Below are 25,020 nucleotides of genomic sequence, written 5' to 3'. Positions count from 1 at the left end.
AGGGAACTAAGATCCCGCATGCTGTGTAGCAGGGCCAAAAAATTTAAAACCTAGGTGCACTTTTGTTATCTGAGAACTTGGGCCGGCCGAGCAGGATTGAGAGACATATTTTTCTATGTGTTGTGCGGGTAAGAAGTAGCCTGCTTTTCTCAGTTAACAAGAAGCATTAAGAGAAGCAGAAAAACTCTCCTCAGTGTTGGGCTGGTTTCGGGACAAACCAGTCCAGTTAATAAGGAAAGGAGCAAGGGATACCTTTCAGGACTTTAAAAATTGTTTTTGAGGCATTTTTGTTTCTGCATTGAAGCACTCTTTTTGTTTCCAATTATGAAAGTAATGCATATTTAAGACATTTGCTTACTTCAGCAGCACATATACTAAAAACTAGAATGATAGAGATTAGCATGGCCCCTGCACAAGGATGACACAGAAATTTGTGAAGTATTCCGTATTAAAAAGAAAAAAAACACTTGGGAAACAGAACACGGAGAAAGCCTTGTGTGTCTAGCTGCTGTAGACAGTCACCGCTGACAGTCTGGTACAGGCCCTTTGCACATGTACCCACAAGCATGTATACACGCGTGTTTACAGGCGTGTATACATGTGTACATGTCTACATTTTTTACTAGACGTGTCATGCTGTGCAGATAGGGGATAGCCTGCATTTCTCAGTTTTCAAGTCAACGTTGGTTTTAATGGCTACATTAGCCTTTTTTGGCCACCTGGATCATTTCTAATTGTTTGGTATCATATATCCTTGTTATATCCATCTTAGCACTTTCCTCTGCTTACTTCTTGAGGGACAGAATTTAGAGTGGAATTGTGAAGGCTCATGCATGTATACATGTTGTTAAGGCTTTTCCTCTGACGGGGCTTACGGTTCACACTCCCAGCCGGCAGAGAGGATCTGCCCGTTTGCTTATGTTCAGGATAGCATAAACATCTGTCTTCATTTGTGGCTCTCTTTTCCCTTTCCTTGGGAGTTTTTTGAGGAACTTTCAGAAGCAAAGGACTAGGTCAGTCCTCCCTGCTCTGCAGTGCCTGGTTGAGACCTTGGTATCCCTTTTTTTCTGGGCAGAGTGGCACCCTGAAGACGGCCCTGCTGGACTACATCAAGCGCTGCCGCCCTGGGGACAGCGAGAAGCACAACATGATCGCGCTGTGCTTCAGCATGTGCCGCGAGATCGGCGAAAACCACGAGGCAGCTGCCTGCATCCAACTGAAACTGATCGAGTCTCAGCCCTGGGGTAAGCAGAGGTCACAGCAGCACCCCCAGGGCAGTGCTGCTGGCCAGGGAAGGGTCTCAGGGCTAAGAACGCCAAGAAACCAGCAGACTAACACCCACCTCAGCCTCTTGACATTCATCCAGTGGGTCCCAGCGGGGCAGAAAGGAGGTGGAAGGAGGGTTGGAAGGCATTTACCTCTCTTATAGCCCGTGCGTCCAGTGGTGTCATCTGTCAGGAACCATTGTATGCTGAGGCTGTGGACGCCTGCCAGGATGTTTCAGAGAGGAGTGAACTAGACGGGCAGTGAATCCCAGTCTGGCGTGTAGAGGGAGGGAGTGCGAGAGTCTCACTTCACCTGAGTGAGACATACCTCCCTCCCTGTGGGTGCGAGCTGGGCTGTCTCTAGCCCACGCTGCTGCTGAGTGGGGAGAGAGTAGCCTGCTCTGGGAGCCAGACACAAGCACATTTGCTCCACTCCCTGCAGAGGACTGTGTCAAGGATGGGCAGCGACTGAAGCAGCTGCTGCTGAAGGCCCTGACTCTGATGCTGGACGCAGCAGAGAGTTATGCCAAGGTAATTGGGAGCCTTGGGGCTTGGTGTTGCAGGAGGAGTAAATTTGTTACGCTGCTGGAGGGGTCGTAGGGGAGACGTCACAAAGTCTTTATCTGTGCCTACCTCCACCCTTACCCTCAGGACTCCTGCGTGCGCCAGGCCCTGCACTGTCACCGGCTCACCAAGTTGATAACGCTGCAGATTCACTTTCTGAACACTGGCCAGAACACGATGCTCATCAACCTGAGCCGCCACAGGCTGATGGACTGTATCACGGCGCTGCCTCGGTTCTACCAGGTGAGCGCGAAGCCCCACCAGTACTGCCGGCCTCGTCTCTGCTGGTGTCCCTGTCACAGGGCCCTTCCCTGAAGGGCTCAGGTCGGCCAGCCCTGCCTCCGCTGTCTGACCCACCCAGCTGCCTTTGCACAATGGTGCTTCTCACCAGCATGCTATCTGGGCAGAGGCTGGAGACCAGCGAGACAGCATGCTGTCCCCTTTCTCCACACCGTTAAGCCTTTGCACTTTGACAGTTGAGGTTCAGGGGAACATCCCTGCTCGTGGTCCCATGAGCACCTCTGAGCCCAACGTTTTCCAGAATGCATGCACTTCTGGGTTAGCATAAAAAGCCAGGGCTTCGGGGAGGCTGGTTCCAGCCCTTTAACAAGGAGGGATAGTTATCAGGGAATCAGCCCTTTCACTGAACAGAGCTGAGTGAGAAAAATACTCTTTATCAGCAGTTCTTTTAAGTCATTGTGAAGATTAGAAACACTGAAAAAACATATCTGGGGTGTCAGGGGAAGGGTAATATCAACCTTCCCACCAACCCTGGTAGACAGCCTTTGTCGTCGTCGCTGGCGGCCACACCTGCTCCAAGTGCAGTGTCTCGCTGCTCTCTGGGATCGTTTGCCTCCAGTGGTGTCCTCCCCTCCCTTCTTCCCCTCCACCCTTTTCAGGCTTCCATTGTGGCAGAGGCCTATGACTTTGTTCCTGACTGGGCTGAAATTCTCTATCAACAAGTGATTCTTAAAGGAGACTTTAATTACTTGGAAGAATTTAAGCAGCAAAGGTTATTAAGACCCAGTGTATTTGAAGAGATTTCAATAAAGTAAGTACTAAAATGCCTCTGCTTTGATGTCAGGCATGGGTAAGAATTTTATACCTAAGTGTAGGTATAATATGTCTAACTAACCCCTTGGCTCAAGATGGCAAAGAGATGTCAAGAATATCCAGAGGGATAAGATCTTTTAACAGATTTATGCAGACGAATGAGAACAGCTTGCTTATGATGCTCTGTACCCAAAATGGGAGAACTACTCAGCTGGCCTGAGGTGCCAAAAACACTAAATATCAGAAGATCCCTTTGGAACAGGAAATTAAGGCCAGCATTAAGATACTTGTTTTTAATGAAATTTCATTGTTATCAAGCACTGACAGCGAGGGCTATACTAGTACCCTAATTACTAGTCTGATTTCCTAGAGTCAAGCAGCTTCTTTTCTATAGATAGCGGTTAAGCATCAGAGCTGATAGCCCTCGCTCAAGATACAGTATCTTAAACCTGTACATTCTTGCTTCCCTCTTTAGATGTAAACATCATCAGCCTACAGAATTTGTTCTGAAAAACCTGAAGAAGTTACTCACATATTGTGAAGACATCTACTTGTATTACAAGCTGGCATACGAACACAAACTTTACGATGTTGTAAATGTGCTTCTGAAGGACCCTCAGACTGGCTGCTGTCTAAAGGACATGCTGGCCGGTTAGGTGGATTCAGGTGACACGTGAGGACGGCTGCTGCCAGGGATTCCTAAGTGCCTGTCGTCTTGTGCTGAAACGAGGTACTGACAGATGTTTGTGGTCAGTGTAGAGAGAGATGCACTGGGGATCTTTGATGTCAACACCAGGACTGACCATACCAGTCCTTTGTGAATAGTGGGTAAAAGAAGGAGAAATTTTGACAAGGAAATTCCTTTTCGAAAATGATCATGCATCTATATTATCATTTTCTGTACATACCAATATATATATATTGGTATTAAGGAAAAAAGTTCCATCTTCCTCAGGGTAGTTTTACTTTAGGAGCTGATACAGTATTTAGTAAAGAATAGCTGTGCCTGTAGATTCCAGTTTCAAAGGAATTTAATATTATTTACACAGTTGAGGAACAGATGATACATTTCCATTTGTTAGAAACTGATCTCTATAATAAAATAGATTTTAAATTCAGTGTATGTCATTACTACTGCTAAGGAAACCTTAGCCCTTGGCTGCCTTGAAGCAGTCTTTATTGGCTGTAGTTATTGCTGTAGAGTCCATTCTGTAAATTCCTCAAGTCACTGGATGGCCCTGTCTCCACTTGGTGGTCTACAGAGCTCTGATTGAGACTCCTACTCCTATGTAAGAGAAATTTAAAATACTTGCTCTGTCCCTATTTTTGATTCCATGGCAGTTTCCAACAAAGTCTCTAAGCACAGATTTGGTTAAACTGATAACCAGAATATATATAATAGAGAAGATCACCCAGTCTCTGCATACAGCCATCACCTGAGTTACAAGCTCAGTTACTCCAAAATAAATACTTCTAGGTATTTAATTAGGCCTTAGTATCTAAGCAACCAAATAATTTCTCCAAATAAATAAGAGGACTGCAGCTCCGTCCCTTTGTTGCTCTAGAGTGACACTGTTAAGGACTTTGCAAATCACTTTTCTTCTAGAACTGCACCTACTCATCAAGCACCTACAAAGCTTTCTCAGTATATAGAACTCTCGTCCCAAGAGCTTTGTTCTATACTCTCCAAAAATATCTCTTGGGAGGTAACACAAAATTTAAGTCCTCACAATAGTGACTTTATTAAATTAGTTGCTTTATAAAACATTGCAGATGTCATAATTGTTAACATAACAATTTACCAAACTGTAGTTAACTGGTGCAATTTGCTGAGCATGTTTTATAAAGGAAAGGAAATGCCAAAACCCTGTTAAAAGTTGTTCCACTGCAGTCTTGGAGAACAAAGGAAGATTTGTTTCTCAGACACTTACATCAGGCAAATAAAACAGGTGAGGAGTTTCCCTCCCCCATCTGAAGCTCCGTCAGTAGAACAGCCCGATAAATAGAGACTATACAGTCTATAGAGATTCCACAACTCGTACTGCAACGATGGAGAGGTTTACCTTCTTCAGCTTCAAAGTTGGAGGGTTTTGGTCATTTAATTATCAAACTAGTGCTCTGCCCCGCCGTATCTTCGCTGAGATCAGCAGTCTTCTCCACACTGTATTTTTAATATCCTCACGCTCAATCTTAAGACAAAGCAATTTTAATACTAGGTGCACACCACATGCCCTTGCAGCAGACCGCTTTTCTCGACAAGTTATGAAGTAGTTCAAGGAGGTATGGTTAAGGCTGTATTACTGAACGGTGCTGGTAAATACTACACAATTTTTTTTGTCATGTTGCAACCTTTGTTTCCAATTTAGTGACTGCTGCTATGGAATCAGATAGCAACAATGACAACATTATTAGGTTTGTTTTTTAAAACTATGATTTAGTAGCAACAGAGATTCCCAATTTTAACCCCTTGGCAACAAGATCCAAGTTCCCTCATTTGCACATTAGCACCTAAGTGTCAAGGGATTAAATAACCAGCACAAAAGATACTGCACTTCTGATTGTAGCATTTGGCAGAACTGAAAAGAAAGGAAGTTGTGCTACATGTTGAAGGGATTGTGGGCAACAGAAAGAAGACGCCAGGAGAAGATAAGCGTCACATGAAGTCCTCGTAGTCCTGTGCGTATCCGCCGTCGTAACCCCCGTAGTCCGCCAGGTCGTCTTTCATGGTGGCCTTTAGTCCCCCTCCGGGAACCACACCTTTCTTCTTCTTTTTGGCTTTGCTCTGCTGAAGATAGAGAGTTAGATCTTAAGACTTTATCTACTATGGGCATCTGTATTAGGTACAGCAACCCTCAGAGTCAAAAAAAAAAACCTCTGGTTCCAGAAAAACCGAGTTCTCTGAGATTCCAGAACTAAGCCAGGGTAATTTCTATTATTACTTTAGAAAAACATGAACATGTCTACAAACAGAAGGATGACAATGGCACTTACACCCCTGTCCTATTCCAGTATAAATGGTATTAGTGAGCTCTTGACTTCTCCTAACCAGCCTTGGTGAAAATACCATGTCTACACCCCAGTATGCGTGTAACACACATTTCCCACCCAACTCACTCTTTTACCTTTTCTTGCTTCTGTTTTTCACTGCAGAGTACAGTCAATGAATTGGTAATCTTTTTCAAGTCATCAATTTCCACTAAAAAAAAAATAATTTTTAAGAATTTTAGAGAATAAGTAAAAAAGCAAAATACACATTCTTCACGGTGTCATGAGAAATCTAATTTGTCCATCATTAACTTCAGTAACTTTGTAAAAGGCTGTTAATTTCTCCTAACATGATAGAGAATCTTAAGTCTATGGGTAGGCTCACAAACCAGAACTGTTTAAAACTGCAAACCCAGCAACAAAACTTTATAATGATCTATAGTCGCCAAGACACCACTGTTTAACCAGAAACTGGAAACATCTACAGCTCACAGTGCTCCCTACCATTCTTCCGTATCCAGTCTAAACACACAGAATAACCATGCCTTATGGAAATTACATATCCTTAGTTTTCAGAGGGGAGAATCTGAATCAGTATGGAAGGCCAATCCTCAAAGCCACAGACGACAACTCCCCGACCCCTGAGGTCTCCATTTTCTAGCACAAGAATGAAAATGAAAACAGTAGGTATCTCAGGAGTCCCAAGTGCCTGCCCTACCAGGAAATAAACTTGGCCAACGCATCCTTCCACCCCATTAAAATATAAAGCTGGAAACAGACACGAGTTTTTAGCTACCAAAAAAAGTGTTCAATTTTGGTTAGCACCTCTGAAACAGAACAAATAGTGTGTACAAAATAAAATGACAACTATGGGCATATCACTGACCAAGTTTAGAACCTTCCACTTAGTAATCATTTCCCAAAGAAAATCCACTTTAAAATTTCTGTGAAGAATTTCGTTCTCGGTCTTAAAAATAGCAAAGACTAGCAAAACTAGGCCCTCCCACCTTGGTGCTGTACCACCACTGGCTGCCGTCCCCATACCCCATGCCCCTGAAACGCATGACTCTTCTGGGAGCATGAAACGAAACCCACGGACCCAGAGACTGCGTGGCAGCTCTTGCAGCTGGCTTCCTCATTTATAAAGTGAAAAGACACTCATCTATGGTCTCAGTTGTAAAATTCTGTATGCTTTTCCCCAAAAGATACTTCCTTACCTCCCTTCAATATAAAACAAGAAGCTAGTCTTTTATTAGCTGTTGTGCCAACAAGCACAGATGTCTCTCTGGGAAGCCACTGTAAAAACACTCAGAAAGCGTCCTCAAAAGACCACTTAATGTGTATTTGCAGAACAACATTCCTAAGCTACCTGCTAAAAAGCAAATCTTCAGTGTATTAGAACATCCCCTACTTAAATCCATCCACAGGGGTCAGAGATGAGAATTACTTACATGAAATACAAACATCTCGAACTAAGGCTTCCAAAAAATTGGCATAATATAGTGACTTTTCATATTGTGTAATTTTATCTTTTAGTAACTTTCCAAACTCTGTGAAGTCATCTCTTGAGGATGGGTTCATAGCGTCTATTCCATAAACTGTATTATTAACACCTGTAGGAGAAAGGGGACACGCAAACTATCAGATTTTTTAAAATTTAGAAAGAAGCCTATCATACCTAATAACCCTATTATTTCATTCTAAAACAGAGGTTCCCAACCTGAGTCGACTGAACTCTTCGGACAGAATCCAAGTGGTCTGTACATAATTACTGTGTCACAGGTTATTCAGTATTTTGATACCTATTCCAAAATAAATAGGTTTCCTTTGTAAGTAAAATCCTCTGTACTTTATGCATTTAAAAACAGTATGTTAAGAAGGGGACCATAGCCTTCACTTGGCCCAAAGGAGTCCCTGGCACAAAAGGGAAGCTCTAAAAGCACTTGTCCAAGAACAGCCTACAGCAAAGATTGAAGACAAAGGGAAAAAAGCCAACAAAGATGGTTCCTGTCCAAGTATCCAGCTAACCACAGAAGCTACGTAGGAGTAAACCATGTGCTAAATCCCAACAGAAACTTTAATCTAGCTTTCAAGGGTTCTAGGCTGCGAGACAGACGCTTCTGTGTGTGCGCTGTATGTGCTCAGTCGTGTCCAGCTCTTTGCAGCCTCATGAACATGGCGCATTTTCTAAGAAAGACTGGAGTGGGTTGATATTTCCTACCCCAGGGGATCCTCCCCACCAGGGGTCAAACCTGCATCTCTTCCGTCTACTGCACTGGCAGGCCAGTTCTTTTTAACACCAGCGTCACCTATTCCTCTATAATCAAGTCATTACTTGTTCACACCGATCCAGTACTTTAGTATTAGAAACACAACATTAAAACCCTATTAACCAAATGATCACCGCATGAATACATGTTTTTGCTTTTAATCTGTAACTGTGTGTCCCATCTTAGAATTTATTACCACATAAACCCTTCTCTTTAATAAACACAGGGGTGGCTTTTACCATCCTATGAAGACAGGATAATGGGCACGTGCCCTCTGTAATGCGATGAGAGTGGTGGAGACATGTCAAGCGCTTGCCAGTACACAGAAGCATCCACGGCAACTCTTGAGATTGCTGAAGACTCACTAAGAAGTTAGCTCACACTTCCAGTGAAAAGGAGAGTGATCACTACAGTCAGCCTGCTTGGTCCATTTTAAAGAAGGGACCGGGGGAGAGATCAAAATAACTAGATCCTTCTAGGTTTCATTTCAAGGTTATTTAACTGTTTCAACAGGATATTCTACTCTGAAAAAGTACTCAATAAGCAGAGACAGCAAGTAAATAAAATGAGAACTTTTAACTATTTTCTCTGACTTTGAATCTTCATCCTCTGTGCCATGTAACTCCCCCTGGAACTCTCTAAACTTAAATTTACAGAATCCTGAACATACCTTTTACACTACCCTAACCACAGCGGCAGGCACGGGACTTGGGAGTGGAAGTCCTCCGAGGGTAGGGCACGGTGAAGGCCAAGAAGGGGCAGAGCCTCAGCCTCACCAAGGCCAGCACGCTCTTGCCTAAACCCTATGAGACTTTAAGACAGTGACACGCCTACAGTCAAACGCTTAAATCTCAGAAAGTTACAGACTCACATTTCACCCAAATTTCATCCAGCGGATACATATACTTAAATCAGCAGTATACTTTATTTGGGTTCAATAACTTAATCATCTTTTATACAATACTCAAATTATTCAAAAATCTGAGCATGTATCTCACTCTACATTAAGTAATGAAACCTCAAATACAAACAAAAGAGATTAAGTTCTAATACCTAAATTATCATGTTTCTTCAAGAAAGATGTTTTCTGAATTTTCAAACTACTAAGACCTCCACAGTATTCACTTACAACTTCAATACTACACTGTTACCACACCCCCACTTACCAAAAGTTTCTTTTGCTAATTCAAGGTCAGACTCTTCCTGTAATTTCTTAAGCCGCAGTTTATCTGCTAATTGTTCTTCTGGTGTTAGCACTTTAGGTTCTTCAGGTTCTTCTAACTAAAATGAAGTTTGAAAATAGCTGGTTATAATGAACGCAGTACATATCTATCCTGTATATAATTTTTTTCTAGACATATATAAATAATAACAAATATTCATAGTGTTTACTGTATTTCTACAGTAAATTCTTTTAGATATCCTAATGTTATAGGAAAAAAACCCGAGTCACAGATTAAGCAGCCTGCCCATGGTAACAGAAGGTTAACACAGGTGGTAATGTCACAGAGTTAAGATTTGACGACTGGGTTTATTTCATGGTGATTTTTTTTTAATTAAGGAATTGAGACTGCAGACAAGTTGAAAATAGCTTTCTTAGATTCTGACTAAAACTGTATACTGAAAAATCTTTTCTAGAGTAACTGTGGTAATATTTATCAAGTTTTAAAAACATTATTATATGCTTTAATAAAATAATTCCACTTTTAGATATTCCTCTTAAGAAACCAAAGATGCACACAAATATTTAACCAAAAGGAGGTCAAATGGGGTATTATTCATAATAATATCAAATAAATGTAGAGATGATCTAAATGTTCCACAACAGAATGGTTCAAGTATATGGCACATCCATAATAAATATTATACAGACATACAAAAAAATTTTTTTCAAAGAATTAGAAAAACATTTCCCCCTTATCTTTTTATTCCACTTCTTTGACAGGACAATTAATAGTCTAATTTATATCCCTTCTATATGCCATCATAAGTTTCTATAACGAATATGTTACTAACAGGAGATACCTTTGATAATAGTGGGGAAAAGGTGAAGGGAATTTGTGCCATTCACAAATCTCCGTACCTGTGCAGTTTGAAGATTTTAATTCAAAAGGCCACTTCTGAGACAGGTCACATTTTGTTTCTCATGGAGAAGATTTTTCAGAAAAAGGGGACCATCTCCACTGTACTGACTGACCTGAACACCCTTGCTTCCTGCATCAAAACTGAGTATGTTTTAACAACACTTCACCTGAGATAAAATTAATGCACTGAGTGTAAGGTTTCTTTACTTTGGAGACTAATATCAAGATACAGTAAAGTAAGTATAATGCTAAACTTCAATGACCAACTTCTTTGAGCTGTAAGAATCCATTCCTTGTTCTGAACAGATAAACATGCATGTAAGTGATCTCAGATATACAAACACAAGTTACTAAAAAGCATCTAAAACGTTCCTGACTGGGGGGAAACAAACATTCTCACATACTGTTGGCCATGATAATTTGCTACTAAGAAGGAATCACAGCAGCTGATTCCAGGCCTAAGAGAGTTCACTAGAGGAGTTTATTGTGCCACAGAACCAGGGACCTTTCACAGACTAGCAGGGCTCTGTGAAACAGAGGAAGACAGAACAACTTAGAGGGACCCCACTGTCCAACGCTGGGACAAATTAAGCATTAAAAAAAATAATCGCTATATCTAAATGAAATTCATAAAGACCTGTAAGTCCATAAATTTACTCAAAAAGAAAAAACTGAAACCTACAAAATCCTTCATTTTTCACCACTTAGAGTTACCACACTCCCTTACTCTGAAAATTAGTAATTAAATGAATTAAGCTTTTATGCTTTCTAGTACAAACCATATCCAAAGTAACCAAACAGAAAAAAAAGGGGAAAAAGTCAGCCGATAAGAAAATGGAAGTCATAGAATGAAGTATCACCTTTCTGACACCTAAAGAAATAATTAGGCAATGATCACCAGTGACACTCCTAAAACTGGGCCAGCAGTAAAAAGGAATCTGTAATGTTACAGGAGAAGGGCCAGGTTGTCATCAACTTGACTCAGTAATCAATTTTAGCATCACTAATAATAGTACAGACATTATATGACCTGATGTGATGCAAGGTGCTTGCCTGAACAAAGCATATGCTGGGATATTCTGGGACAATTAGATGCACATAAACTGAATGTAGACGATGTTTAAAAATGACTTACATTAGGAGCGTAATTATATGAGACATAGCTTTGCTTTTTCAGAAATGCATACTGAAGTATTTAAAGGAAAAATGCAGAATGTTTGTTATTTATTGGATTATATTTTAGCAAAAAAAAAAAAACAGATGAAGCAAGTTGGCAAAATATTAACAACTGGTAAATTTAGGTGATTTGTATATGACCCATTATGCTATTTTCTTGAAATTTCTCTTAATAAAAAGTCAAGGGAATTCCCTGGTGGTCCAGTGGTTAGGCACTTTCACTGTGGAGTTGTTTCACCAGGTTAAAAATAAAATAAGAAAGCTTGCTATGTATGATCTATGGTAAGATTTCCATGATTATTAACTAAAGCCAAGGTGAAAATAAAAAATGGGTGGAATATGACCATATAGTTGTATACAAATATATAAAGTCACCTTGGAGACATCGTAATACACCAGTATTTAAGTAAATACTTAAGTAAATATTTAAGTAAATACAGTATTTAATACACCAGTGTATAAGTAAATACACTAGTATTTACTTATAAAGGGAAAGAGAACAAATCTGTGAAGAGTTGGGAGCCCCTCTTAATACCATTTTGATTTCTGAATCATGTAAATGTGTTTTCTATTCAAAAAGTAAATGAACACAAAATTTCTGACCTTGCTTCAAATAATCAAAAACAACATTTATATAGTACATGGCAGAGAAATGGATGCTTTTTATATTTACTCAAAATGTACACTGCAAAAAAAAAAAAAAAGACTAAGCTAGAGAGAGCTGCAAGACACTGACAAAAGCCCTGACTGTGGGCACAAGACAGTCCTGCCGCTTTAAAGTGTCTGTGAAAACCTGAAAGGCATCTAACACATAACGCTTCTCGGTTTGTTTTTTGCAAAAACCACAAATTCCATGTGTTTGGGATCACCTTATCTGATGATATCCATGCATAGCCTTTACAAAGCCCTTTACACACCCAGGTAGCATCTGCTGCTTGCTAAGGTTCTGCACCACTGCTGACGCGAGGATTCTGTACTTTGGAAAATAAACAGGACTTACTCTCTTTTTAATTTCTTCTTGCCTTTTCTTCTGCTGCCGTTCTTTCTCTTTTATTTTCTCTGCTATTTTTTTCTTTTCTGAAATTTTTACTTCTGAAAGTAAAGAAATGTTTTAATCATAGTTAATCTTAAATATTTTCTAGTTTATGAATGAGACAGACATGACACTTATATACTTCAAGAGATCAAACCTCTCCCAGCTCCAATTTAGATGGTGATTTTCTGGCAAATAAGAATAGAAAAGTTCTGGGACTTCTTTCTCCTCTCTAATCTCACCCCTAAGATCCAAACACTTCCTTTCATGTTTCCCCACAGTCCTTTAGGTGGGACTTAGACCATTCAACTGTGATGCCTCATCCTCTAATCTGTTTACATTTTAAAGAGAGAAAGAGAAAAGAGATGCAGGGAGAAGAGAATGAAACAGAAGGATGTTTGGTTTCTAAAAATAACCAAAATTCCCAAGTTTGCAGCATTTTGTTAGTTGTCTTAACATAAGCATCAGAGTAAGATCTAAACCCCAAAACTGAGGAAACCCAATGGATCACCTGGTTTTACTTCTGCTTCTTCTTTTTTCTCATCATCATCATCATCCCAGTTATCCTAAACAAAAGAAAACTCCATTAATACTTCTTACATGCTTACTCTTCCCTGTGATCTTTATTATTCTAACACCAGAGAAAAAAGTTCGCTGGGTTTTTTTTTTTCTTTTTCTTTTTTGGTGTTACATTAAATTTATAATTTTGGGAGAACTGACACAATGTTGAACTGCCCTAGCCAAGAAAAAGGGCTATCTTTTCATTTGTTCAAGCCTACCTCTGTATCTTTCAAAGAATTTTTTAAAGTTTCTCTTAAAAGGTTTTGCCTATTTCTCATTAGGTTTGTTCCTAAGTATTTTGTCTTCCCTGTTGCCACTGTAAACATTTTTTTTCCATTTTCTGTCCTCTGACTGGTGGTTGTATCATACGAAAGCTACAGGGTTTGTATGTAAACTTTATATCCTGCTACTGTATAAACGTAAATACATATATGTTGTGCTCAGCCGTGTCCGACTCTCTGTGACCCCACGGACTGCAGCCCACCAGGCTCCTCTGTCCATGGAATTTTCCATCAAGAATACTGGAGCAGGTTGCCATTTCCTACTCCAGGAGATTTTCCCAACCCAGGGATGAAACTCACGTCTCTTGTGTCTCCTGCATCAGCAGGCAGATAGATGCTTTACCACTGCACCACTTTGAAACCCAGGTACCTTACCAATTACGTTTATCACTTAAGTTAGTTCCATCACTGAGTCTCTGTGGTCTTCCAGGTATACTACCACATCATCTGCAGGTGAGACAGCTTTACTCCTCCTTCACCAGTCTGTGTGGCTCCACAACTGATTTATCTTATCTAATCGCACTGGCAAAACCTCTAGTACAGTATGAAAGAACAGTGGCAGAGAAAATGGGGATCAAGTCCTTGTTCTTCTCTTAACGGAAATGCCTACAGTGTTTCCCCACGAAGTGTTATGTACCCCACCACATTTACGGAGTAAAATTTTAACTTTTCTTTTACTGCTCTGAATTCCAAGTCAATTAGAAAGTCTTTTCTTAAAGCAAGGAGTTTTCTCTAGAAGATGTATGCCCCCATTGTTTTTTCATTTAGATCTCTGATCCTTTGGAATGTTTTCTTCTCTACGATGGATCTGAGTGCAGATCTAATTTTATATTTTCCCAAATAGTTACCCAGTTGTCAAAGCACCATCTGTTGAAAAGTCCACCTTTCTAATATCCTATAATAACTATAAATGGAGTATTATCTTTAAAAACTGTGAACCACTATGTTGGTTCCAAATTGGGAAAGCAATACGTCAACGTTGTATATTGTCACCCTGTTTATTTAACTTATATGCAGAGTACATCACGAGAAATGCCGGACTTGATGAAGCACAAGCTGGAATCAAGACTGCCGGGAGAAATATCAATAACCTCAGATATGCAGATGACACCACACTTATGGCAGAAAGTGAGCCTCTTGATGAAAGTCAAAGAGGAGAGTGAAAAAGCTGGCTTAAAACTCAACATTCAAAAAACTAAGACCACGGCATCCAGTCCCATCACTTCATGGAAAACATATGAGGAAACAATGGAAACAGTGACAGACTTTATTTTCTTGGGCTCCAAAATCACAGCAGATGGTGATTGCAGCCATGAAATTAAAAGACACTTGCTCCTTGGAAGAAAAGCTATGACCAACCTAGACAGCATATTAAAAAGCAGAGATATTATTTTGCCAACAAAGGTCCGTCTAGTCAAAGCTATGGTTTTTCCAGTAGTCATGTATGGATGTGAGAGTTGGACTATAAAGAAAGCTGAGCACCGAAGAACTGATGCTTTTGAACTGTGGTGTTGGAGAAGACTCTTGAGAGTCCCTTGGACTGCAAGGAGATCCAACCACTTAATCTTAAAGGAAATCAGTCCTGAATATTCACTGGAAGGATTGAATCTGAAGCTCCTCTAATACTTTGTCCACCTGACGCGAAGAACTGACTCATTAGAAAAGACCCTGATGCTGGGAAAGATTGAAGGCGGGAGGAGAAGGGGATGACAGAGGATGAGGTGGTTGGATGGCATCACCAACTAGATGGACATGAGTTTGAGTAAGCTTCAGGAGTTGTTGATGGACAGGGAGGCCTGGCATGCCGCAGTCCATGGGGTCGTAAAGAGTCGGACACAACAGAAGTGACTGACACTGTACACCTGAAACCTATAATACTGCAAATCAACTATACTTCAATTTTTTAAAAAGCCCATCTTTGCCCCGTGATTTACCATATACTGTTTTCCTAGACACTTGCTCTATTTCTGCTTTCTATTCTATCCCACTGGTTTGTTGTCTCTTCATGTACTAGTATGTACTGTTTTAATTAGAGGCTTTATAGTATGTTTTTAATGTAAGCTGGGGCTAATTCCCCCTTTTCAGGTTTTTTAGTGTTTTCCTGGCCATTCTTGCACACTTGTTTCTCCATATGAACTTTTATATCAACTTGTCTAACTCCACAAAAAAGCTTCTCCATTAACAATTAAAACACAAGACCACCAAGCCAAAACTAATGGCCTCTCTTAAATAATTCACAGTAGTTTTAAAAGAAAATTTGAGCTGTCTTTACACTTACTTTCCCAAATGTAAAAGCAGCCAACATTCTGGCTAATGGTTTTAATTATTTCAAGCAACATTTCACACAACATAACCCTGGCTAATGAATTAAATCTTTATAAAAATTTAAGCCCAATTTTTTAAAATTAAATTTAAAAAAAGAAAAAAGAGTTAAGCTCAGTACAACAGAGGAGTCAAGAGCTGATCCACAGCTTCATGGAACCAACTCCCTAACTTGGGCGGGCACTTCAAGGTGGCTCTGCAGCCTCTCTTCTCTATGCCTAGCACACAGTCCCTGAGCTAAACATTAAACAAGTATCAAACAATTTTTAAAGGGTCCACAGAATTTAGAAGGGTTAAGTTCAACAGAGAAAGACACAGTCCTGTGTTTAAATAGGGCTTTAACCTACAGGTAACCTGACCCCTGTCTCAACCACCACCAGGCGCCCTAGGACACGCCACCTGAAGCTTAGCCAGAGGATGACGGGCAAGGCAGGAGGCCCTGGCGAGGCCGGAGGGGCAGGGCTGACGAATATGCCACAGCTGCGACAGCAACCTTCTGGCTTATAAACCAAGAGGCCATAAATCTGAATCAGGCTAGGTGTCTGTAAATTAACCAAGCGTTGATTCTTAATAAAAATCTAAATCCAAAGAAATAAAACATCCTGATCAAGGCTGCCATGGAGTGGGAAGAACTTTGACGAGAAGTATTTTTATAATCACTTTACCTTTGCAATTTAACCCATAGTTCATAGTTAACAAACACAACGAAAGCAAACCAGCTAGTCACTTTTTGAACATCTAAGAGTTAGAAATTAGACGGTAAATGTTCGTATCACCCTCCCGGTTTGCTTAAGTGCTTGCATCAATACAGCATTGCACAAAAGGAACCAGAGAGCTAACACTAAAAGTTGACTACTACTAGAAGTTTTTGTCATTTTAATCTTCAGAGAACGTAAGAAAGCTGGGTTTGTGAGTGGTATGCTACTTATATGGTTCTTAGATAAAAGAGCTACCTGCTGACTTCTAGGGGATGTTTGTAACTCCCTACTAATAACAGTGACGATAACAGCAGCGACGACAATAGACTGCATTTACTAAGTGCTTGCTCTACACTAAGCTCTGTGCTAAAGACTTTATGTTTAATTTTGTTTTTAATTCTTTGGCCACGCTGCACAGTTTGTGGAATTTTAGTTCCCTGACCAGGGATGGAACCTGGGCCCGTGGCAGTGAGTCCCAACCACTGGACTGCCAGGAAGGTCCCCAAAGGACTTTACATATGGTAACACAGTTAACCCTCACAAAAGTCCTGCAAGTCAAGTAGTGTTATCCCCACTGTAATACACGGACACAAAGGCCCAGAGATAACTATCACACAATCTGGAAAACTAACGAAAGAACCTGTTTTGAACAGGACATTTCTTTACAGTGTCATACTAAACATCATTTCTTACCTGAATCTGAAGTATAAATGTCTGGGAACTAGGTCCCTCCACATCAAAATGTGTTCTTTCAATTAGTCCTGGAATGGAGTCCCCTGGAATTGCAGGGAATCCCATATCAAAGAGAAGGGTTATGGTACGTACTAAGATACGCCCAGCTGCAACTATGTCAGATATTCATCTCAAATTGCCTGTGATGGATTCTACTAATTTTAACAAATGAGTCTAGCAGCCTCTGGGAGCAGGAGCTCAAGAGAAGAGAGGCATAGCTGAAAATGAGCAGCCCCATCCCAGTAACCCCCACAGAGAAACAGCACAACGCGGCAGGGTTTTTGTTCAGTGCTGACGTTCCTCAGTCCCCTGTACCAGTAACACCTCACCCCCCAGGTCACCGCCTGTCCAGGGTCGCATCCACCCTGACTTTGCATCCCGCCTCTACCCCGCCCCTGGTTTCGCTATCGAAGAATAACCTTACTCCAGACGGCTGTCACATTGTCCCTTCAGTGCAAGTGTAATGAGGCCACCCGGATTTTCAGCACAGAAACGGTTTCAAAAACAGTGGCTCCCGTCTCCAAGTCCTGGAAACAACTACGACATCCGCTCCTCAGCTCATAAACGGACCATGAAGGCGCCTCACCCCACAGCGCTGGGAAGAAGACGCTCCTTTCTTACAGGGGCAGTCACTCCTGTACTGAGGATGAGCCTGCTCCTTTCTTACAGGGGCAGTCACTCCTGTACTGAGGATGAGCCTGCTCCTTTCTTACAGGGGCAGTCACTCCTATACTGAGGATAAGCTCCTCCAGAGGGGAGCACAGTGACGTCAGAAAAAACAGACTGGTCACACTTCTGAACAAATGTAATCCCCAAAGCTTTCCCCATGAACTTACGACAGTTTTTGCATCCTTAGTTATAAAAGTAAATGCGTAAAAGTAGAATGTTTAAAACTTCCCAATTTTCCCTAAACATCAAGACTTTGTAAATGCTGACAAAAAATTCAGATAAAATACAAGAAGGGTTCCTAGAGAAACAGCTAAAATTAATGGTTGTTTTTGGTTCAAGAGTTACCTATCAATATCCAATTAAATTCTTTAGCCAATTATCACTGGTAGTCAATAAATCTTTCAACTACAATATCCAAAAGTATTTCTTTTACCTCCAAAAGTATTTCCAAGTATTTAAAGTATTAATATCTCCAATATTAACCAGGCTCTTCTAAAATGGCCAACTTCCTCAGAAGAGAAGCTGTTTATTAACTACCTGCTTATCTATACTTATGTTCTTCAGATAAACACCCAGCATCATTTGAGCCATTTCTCTAAAAAAAGGGTGTTTTTCAAGTTTAAAACCTGCTTCCCAACTAAATACAACTAAGAATTGAAAACATAACAGAAAGAACTTAAACCCTGGCTTCTTTTTATTTCTAATGATGCAGCCAGTAGTTGGCTAGTCTGTCATCTTATAATGTACAACTACAGACTGTCACGTGCAATAGGAGAACATGTTTAGGGCTGAAACTGCTTCCAACTTGAGCAAGTGTATTTATAGATCATCCAACAGAAGCAGCTTCAATGAGCAGGAAAACTCTTCTGCCCCACAGCAGAAGCCCATTAACTAATATATATACCCCCTCCGTTTCTTCTTAAGCACAATAGTTTGGTTTAGATAAAGCATAATCTCTTGAAGCAAAAGAGTCTTTTACTGGGTATTCTGTAAGCTGTACCAATTCTGTTCTGAGAAACCTCAGAACTCTGTAGTGAGCTCCTGCCATGGCTAGACCTGACAGCAAAGCTTAGTTTTTAAAATAAGCTCAAATGTTCTTCCATCACCTCACTACTTGCTTGTCTCTGAAAGCCAGGGTATCTCTCTCAATAAATTCTACTTCACTTAATTCATTAAGCTTTTAACACACTACTATGGCTCAGCACTCTGCTGAATTCCATCTCAATACCGACCTGTCTCATATTTGGAAGTGTTATCAATCAATTCTACTTCAAATTCCTGGCTAAGCTAGATCAAGAACAAGACACTGAACATGAAACAAATGGCCTGTTTATTCTCAATGGTCCAGGACAGCAAATATATTAGGTAAATATTTTTCAGCAACAAACACACTTCCCAACTTAAAACTTACTAGTTTATAAAAATTGTCAGGGTATTAAAATGATACAACTGATATTTTCTTCAAAATAATCTGGCTGGGTAAGGAGAGCAGGAAGACAGAATATAGAAAATAGAAGGTTGGACATGGGTTAATAATTATTAAACTTTTCTTTCCACTTCTGTATATGTTTAGAGTTTTTCATAAGACACACACATGCACACACACACACCTTCCAGATATCCATTTCCTAGCAAAATGCCTACCTTCTGAAAACTTCCCAACAATCTCCCATGTCTTTGAAATATAATCCTCTACTTCAGAAGTGCTGTTTCCAATACTTCAAAAATGTCCTTACTCTGGTATATTTAAACTATTAACTGGGATACGATCCTGACAGACAGCTGAATGGGCATAATAAGGCATGCAGTTTTCAACTAATCCAGTTCTCTAGGGTCTTTTAAAGACATTTTGTAATAACATTATAGAAGCAAATGTGTGAGACGCTTAATTACAGCCAGAAGTTTTCTCAAAACAAACTCTACACCCTTTGAATAAATCTAGCTTCTATCTGTTTTAGTGAAATGATGGGAGTCTAGTAAAATGGAGTAAAAGTTGTATTGTTCCTGCTTGCAGTGGGTAGGTACTCACAGCAAGCAGAAAAAATGATCAACACAGCCTACACATCATTCCAGAAACGGAGAAGGAGTCTAGATATATGCCAAGCAGACAATTCCTCCCTGCCTCTGCGCTGATAGCAGGATAGGGTAGAAAGGGGAAATAAAGCTCATGTGAGAGGAAAGCATGCTCCCTGGTTCTCACCTTTTAAACTGGGAAGAAGCACAGCCTTCCCCTCCCCGCCCAGTGAATAGGAACAATTCTAATTTCACCTAAATCCACTTCTGCCACTATCAGACTGCTATTTGAAAAGTCAAGGGCAGCAAAATGCTATGTCTACTGAAAGACATTCACCTAGTGGAGCAAGTCACTGTAATAAAAGACCTTGGTGTTCCTTTCATTTCTCAGGATGTTACAAATGACATTAAGCCTATACTCTCAAAGGTTAAACACTACATGCTGACACAGACTTAAGAACTTACTGTTTCTACCTACCTTACTTTTGAAGGACTTTTCAAAAATTCACATACTGTATTCTTTAAGGACTGTGATTATTCAGTCTCATGAAAACTAAACCCTGCTAACAACTGCTACAAAGGCTCAGCATTAGAATGTGAGAATTCAGAAATCTGGTATTAATGTACTCCTTACTTTTTGAAAGTTCACTTTATGACACTTCACTTTTTCTAACAAAGTACCTTAGTACCTGTGTTCGCTAAGTGAAATCCAAAAACAATTTACAATGTTATGACAAGTGAAAACAGCATCTGTTTTTGCACTGAGCTGTTACAGTGGCAGTGAGTACCCTAAGCAGCAAGAGTGGCACCATCAAGGCCAAGTTCATTCTCCACCAAGCTGCTCAGAGTCTAAGCACCAAGCTGCCGGAGCTCTGACCTGTGTCTGTGAGCATCTGTGCGTTACCTTGACTGACGCTGTGCATTCGTTAGCAAGACGCGTTCTAAAGTAACTGCTTCTTTCAGCTTAGGAAAAGTTTGACAGGAATGCTCTAGTTTCAGAAAGCAGGGAAAACCTGCTCATTACCATTCAAGGTGACAAATTTCAACTCTAGATTCTGAGCAAGCAAAAACTTGCCTGACAACCATGGTCATTCCATTCAAACCAAAAAATACACAATAAACACCCATTGTGGAGAGAACTTACTCCTACTGAGCTAAAGAAAGCACAAAATGTGGCACAAAAATGACCCCAGATACACGATCTAAACAGCCTAAGCGTATTTTCCACTAGCCAGAAAAATTAAGACTACATCTAGAAGCAAGAGAGAATTAACATTTACCCAGTGCCTACCAAGTGTCAGACAACTCTGCTTAATGCTTAATATATTAACTTCTTTAAAGTGCAAAATAATGCCTGAGATAGCTTCTGTAATGCCAAGATTGGGAAATGGGGGAGGGGGGTGATTACAAAACTGGTTTATGTTCACAAATAGGAATGGTCAAGACAACAACATAGATCCAGGTCTGCTGATTCTAAACTGCTAGGAACCAAACTACTCTAGGAACACCTTATCTTGGAAATCTCCGAGAAACTCAACAGAAATAAAGCAACATTTCAACATGGAAATAAAATGGGTAAGTTCAGCTTCCTACTACTCAAAGATCAACTTCAAAGTTTAAGTAAAAGAAATAGGCTATTTGTATAAATACAAACAAATTATGCACTGGAGAGACAAGATAACCTTTATGTAACATTTACCTTTAAGTAAGATTTACAACTCCTAAACCTCCAAAATTAGTTACAAGTGGTCAGAATTCTATTTATCAGGATAGACACCACTTATACAATCATTTCAGTCGGGCTTCTTCATATCAGTCTAGACTACTTCATTCAAACTTCATTTTCTGGTAATTCCTGATTCCCTAGCCTCTTCTCCCTTATTTCCAATTTTCCTAACAGATGTCTTAACTCCTGAATCTACTATGCATAGCAGTCAAAGGACAAATCTGAACTAAAGGCTCAAAACACAAAACCTGCCACAGTGCAGGGAGGTGACTAATATTCTGCAATGAGGGTGATAACACAATCCATTCCCATGTCTACACAACATTTAAATGAAACAAAAACGTAAATATCTTCACAATGGTGTTGCTTATTAATTAACCCCAAGGTCTGAAAAGCTCACATCATCCCTGAACCTCAGGCTGTTCAATGAATTGGACATCCACCTCATCAGACAAAAGTAAAATCTAAACAAAAGCAGTATGGACACGAAGTTCCTAACGATTATCTAGCTTAAATTTTTTTTATCTCAAGCGGAAAGATTTGTAGGTTTGTTATCATGAGCTGGGTGTAGAAGTCAGTAGAATAAACCATTCACTAAATGAATCAAAACCACAGAAAACCATTTTCCAACTCATATTAAATTTTATCTTCACGGAAATAAAGATTTTGAGAACTTCGTTAATGAGAATCCTAACACTCTGCACTTGAGAGATTTGTAACTACTAGAAAAACGAAAACAAACGCACATACTGTCATCCGCAGCCACGAGTCCCCAGGAGGTCTCACAAACAAGCGAAGTGTAGAAGGCACAGGAAAAACACAACACAGCGGGCTCGCTCGCCTTCTCCAACCACGACATCAGTATTTCCTTACGGGTTCCCGTGTAGATGAATAACCCACTCTATCAGCGCCCCATTTTTCAAGTCGCTGTGTAGACTAGCCAGGTTTCTGACCACTAAGGTAGCTATCTCAGTCCTCAATTCATCTTTTTACCACACGTAGGGAAAAGAGGGTCTAAAAATGGGGTCTAAAAATTATTTCACTTGTGTGTGGGGAAAAAAGGTGGCTGAAACTACACCACAATATTTCACACATTTAAAAGCTCTAACAAACTCTACCAGCGGGCCTTTGGGGCTGGAGACGAGCTACCAGCCCGAGGGACGCCTAAGCTCAAAAAGGCTTGAGTGTTAGGAAACGCCCCATGTGGGATGAGCAAGGGCCCCACCTTACCCTCCCTTTAGGGCTGCAGACGAGCTACCAGCACGAGGGACGCGTTACGAGACGCCCCATCTGGGAAGAGCCAGGGGCCGCGCTCTCGCCTCCCGGCCTGAGCCCCGCGCAGTGCGCACGTGGGCCGGCCCAGCCGCGGCTGTCACCGCCTGTCGCCGGCTGGCGGGGGGTCCGGGCAGGCGCGGACCCTCTAAGACGGGCTGGGGCCCGCCACTCGCCAGGCAGGCTCGGCAGAGCACGCAGCCCGCCTCCGGCCCTGTGGCCGGCGGACCGGGGGAACAGGGCACCGCCGGGCCCTGCGCTCGCGTCCCCACGCAGGCCCGGGCGGCGCCCCGGGCCCCGCGTCGGACCTTCCGCCCCAAGGCGGGCACCCCGGCCCACCCCGCGCGGACCCACCTTGACGTCCTCGTCCTCGTCCTCGCCCTCCCAGCGGTCCCCGCCGGCAGTGCCGCCGCCCCCCACCTTCCGCACCGGGTCTTCCACTGAGAACGTGTCCGCGTCTGCGGGAAGAGAGTCGCGTTAATGACAGTCTGGGGCCAGCGCCGGGCCGTCCCGGCCCGACCCCCGAGCTTCTCCTCACCCCAGGAGTCGGAGTCCCCAGCCGCCGCCGCCGCCATATCGAGCCGGGCGTGAGCGTGTGTGAGGGAAGACCGCGGAGAGTTAGCGCGGCGGAGGTGAGTCACCGGATCCGCGCTCGTCGCCCGCGCGGGGAACGCTGGGACCGCGGCTGACTCAACGCTGAGGCCCCGCCCCCTGGCGGCCGGAAGGGGCGTGGGGCGCGACGGGCGCGCGGGTTCTTCCGCGCTCCACTCGGCGCCTGAGGGGCCCAGTGGGCCAGTGGCAGAGGGGGGGGAGGGCCGGCCCACGTCGCGCGCCCCGGGAAGGAACAGGGAGGGCGGGGACCGTGGCGGCGCCCTGTCTGGCGCTTAGCTGTCGCCTGCCCTCTCCCGTCCTCCCAGGCCACCCTGCGCCCGCCCCAAGCGGCGCGGCGCGCCCTCTGCTCGCGTGGACCCCGTCCCCAGGCGCGGGTGACAGCGGCAGACAGTCCGCACGCCGCGCCCGGCTGTGGGCGGCGGACTGGCCTCCACGTCCCCGGGGCGCGCTATGGCGTGCTGGGCGAGATGGGCCTCTGGAACCCGAAGGGCGCAGGGCGCCAGGAGAAGCGAGAGGAGAGCACCGAGTTCCTGGCAGTCTCCCAGCCGAACAGCTCAGATTGAGCTCCCGGCACGTCTGCCGGCAGTGCGTCACGAAGGAATCGAAGGGAACCCCGGGGCCCGAGGACCTTCCCTTCTGTGAGCCCCCTGAACCCAGTACACGATTCATTCTTTCGCAGAATGATTTAGGAACTCAGCTAAACTTATCTGCTCTAGCCTTACCCTTAAGCGCACAATCAAGCAGTAAAAACAGACATGTAAATGATTTCGATACAGTGCAATGACTGCAACAAAAAGAAGCGTTGTGAGGTTAAAAGCAAAAGGTTAACGTTAACCGCGGAGGGGAGCGGTAGGGTATTTGAAAGGTTTCCAGAAAGTGAGCGCTGCAGTAAGGAGTTTTAAAGACCCAGTGAAATTTGCTCTAGAGCGTTTCCGGTAGAAAGTACGCAGGTAGTCCCTGATATGACTGGCTACTGGAGATAAGCTGAACAGGTAAAGTGATTCTAATAAAGGGCTTAAGACGGGCTATCAGGGAAGCACAGTAATGCTGAAGAAGCTGAAGTTGAACGGTTCTATGCAGATAACACCACCTTTATGGCAGAAAGTGAAGAGGAACTAAGCATCTTGATGAAAGTGAAAGACGAGAGTGGAAAAAGTTGGCTTAAAGCTCAACATTCAGAAAACTAAGATCATGGCATCTGGTCCCATCACTTCATGGCAAATACATGGGGAAACAGTGTCAGACTTTATTTTGGGGGGCTCCAAAATCACTGCAGATGGTGATTGCAGCCATGAAATTAAAAGGCGCTTACTCCTTGGAAGGGAAGTTATGACCAACCCAGATAGCATATTAAAAAGCAGAGACGTTACTTTGCCAACAAAGGTCCGTCTAGTCAAAGCTATGGTTTTTCCAGTAGTCATGTATGGATGTGAGAGTTGGACTGTGAAGAAAGCTGAGCGCCGAAGAATTGATGCTTTTGAACTGTGGTGTTGGAGAAGACTCTTAAGAGTCCCTTGGACTGCAAGGAGATCCAACCAGTCCATTCTAAAAGAGACCAGTCCTGGGTGTTCTTTGGAAGAACTGATGCTGAAGCTGAAACTCCAATACTTTGGCCACCTCACGCGAAGAATTGACTCATTGGAAAACACTCTGATGCTGGGAGGGATTTGGGGGAAGGAGAAGAAGGGGACGACAGAGGGTGAG

At 42.4% G+C, this 25,020-nt stretch overlaps 2 protein-coding genes and 1 non-coding gene across 5 annotated transcripts in view; 2 read left to right on the top strand and 1 right to left on the bottom strand.

Moving 5' to 3' along the window:
* SPG11 (SPG11 vesicle trafficking associated, spatacsin) overlaps positions 1 to 4,000 on the top strand; it is a 76,560-nt gene extending 72,560 nt beyond the window's left edge. Inside the window, exons 36-40 of one of the 2 annotated variants that reach the window (XM_061429711.1) lie at positions 1,076 to 1,244; positions 1,708 to 1,796; positions 1,917 to 2,072; positions 2,729 to 2,880; positions 3,358 to 4,000. In XM_061429711.1, the coding sequence (XP_061285695.1) occupies positions 1,076 to 1,244; positions 1,708 to 1,796; positions 1,917 to 2,072; positions 2,729 to 2,880; positions 3,358 to 3,538 (747 nt within the window). In that variant the 3' untranslated portion in view covers positions 3,539 to 4,000. Of the gene's footprint in view, positions 1 to 1,075; positions 1,245 to 1,707; positions 1,797 to 1,916; positions 2,073 to 2,728; positions 2,881 to 3,357 lie in introns of those variants that run through there. The other variant, XM_061429712.1, reaches the window with a different exon arrangement.
* On the top strand, positions 351 to 453 carry LOC133256281 (U6 spliceosomal RNA). The gene has a single exon (XR_009739156.1). It is a non-coding gene; the product is annotated as a U6 spliceosomal RNA (small nuclear RNA).
* A 599-nt stretch (positions 4,001 to 4,599) lies between the features above and the next one.
* EIF3J (eukaryotic translation initiation factor 3 subunit J) lies at positions 4,600 to 23,381 on the bottom strand. 2 transcript variants are annotated; one of them, XM_061429719.1, is made up of 8 exons: positions 23,243 to 23,381; positions 23,059 to 23,162; positions 12,942 to 12,996; positions 12,398 to 12,489; positions 9,304 to 9,418; positions 7,319 to 7,480; positions 6,005 to 6,078; positions 4,600 to 5,667 (listed from the first exon to the last, which is right to left on the bottom strand). In XM_061429719.1, the coding sequence occupies exons 1-8, from the start codon at positions 23,277 to 23,279 to the stop codon at positions 5,536 to 5,538; spliced, it is 771 nt and encodes a 256-aa protein (XP_061285703.1). In that variant the 5' UTR covers positions 23,280 to 23,381; the 3' UTR covers positions 4,600 to 5,535. The 2 variants fall into 2 exon arrangements, with proteins under 2 accessions (XP_061285703.1, XP_061285704.1); XM_061429720.1 differs by having other exon boundaries at positions 4,600 to 5,664.
* Positions 23,382 to 25,020: the final 1,639 nt, after the last annotated feature.

The sequence above is a fragment of the Bos javanicus genome, chromosome 10, assembly GCF_032452875.1.
Source record: "Bos javanicus breed banteng chromosome 10, ARS-OSU_banteng_1.0, whole genome shotgun sequence".
In the NCBI taxonomy this organism is placed as follows: Eukaryota; Metazoa; Chordata; class Mammalia; order Artiodactyla; family Bovidae; genus Bos; species Bos javanicus.
This window is presented reverse-complemented; position numbering and strand designations above follow the sequence as displayed.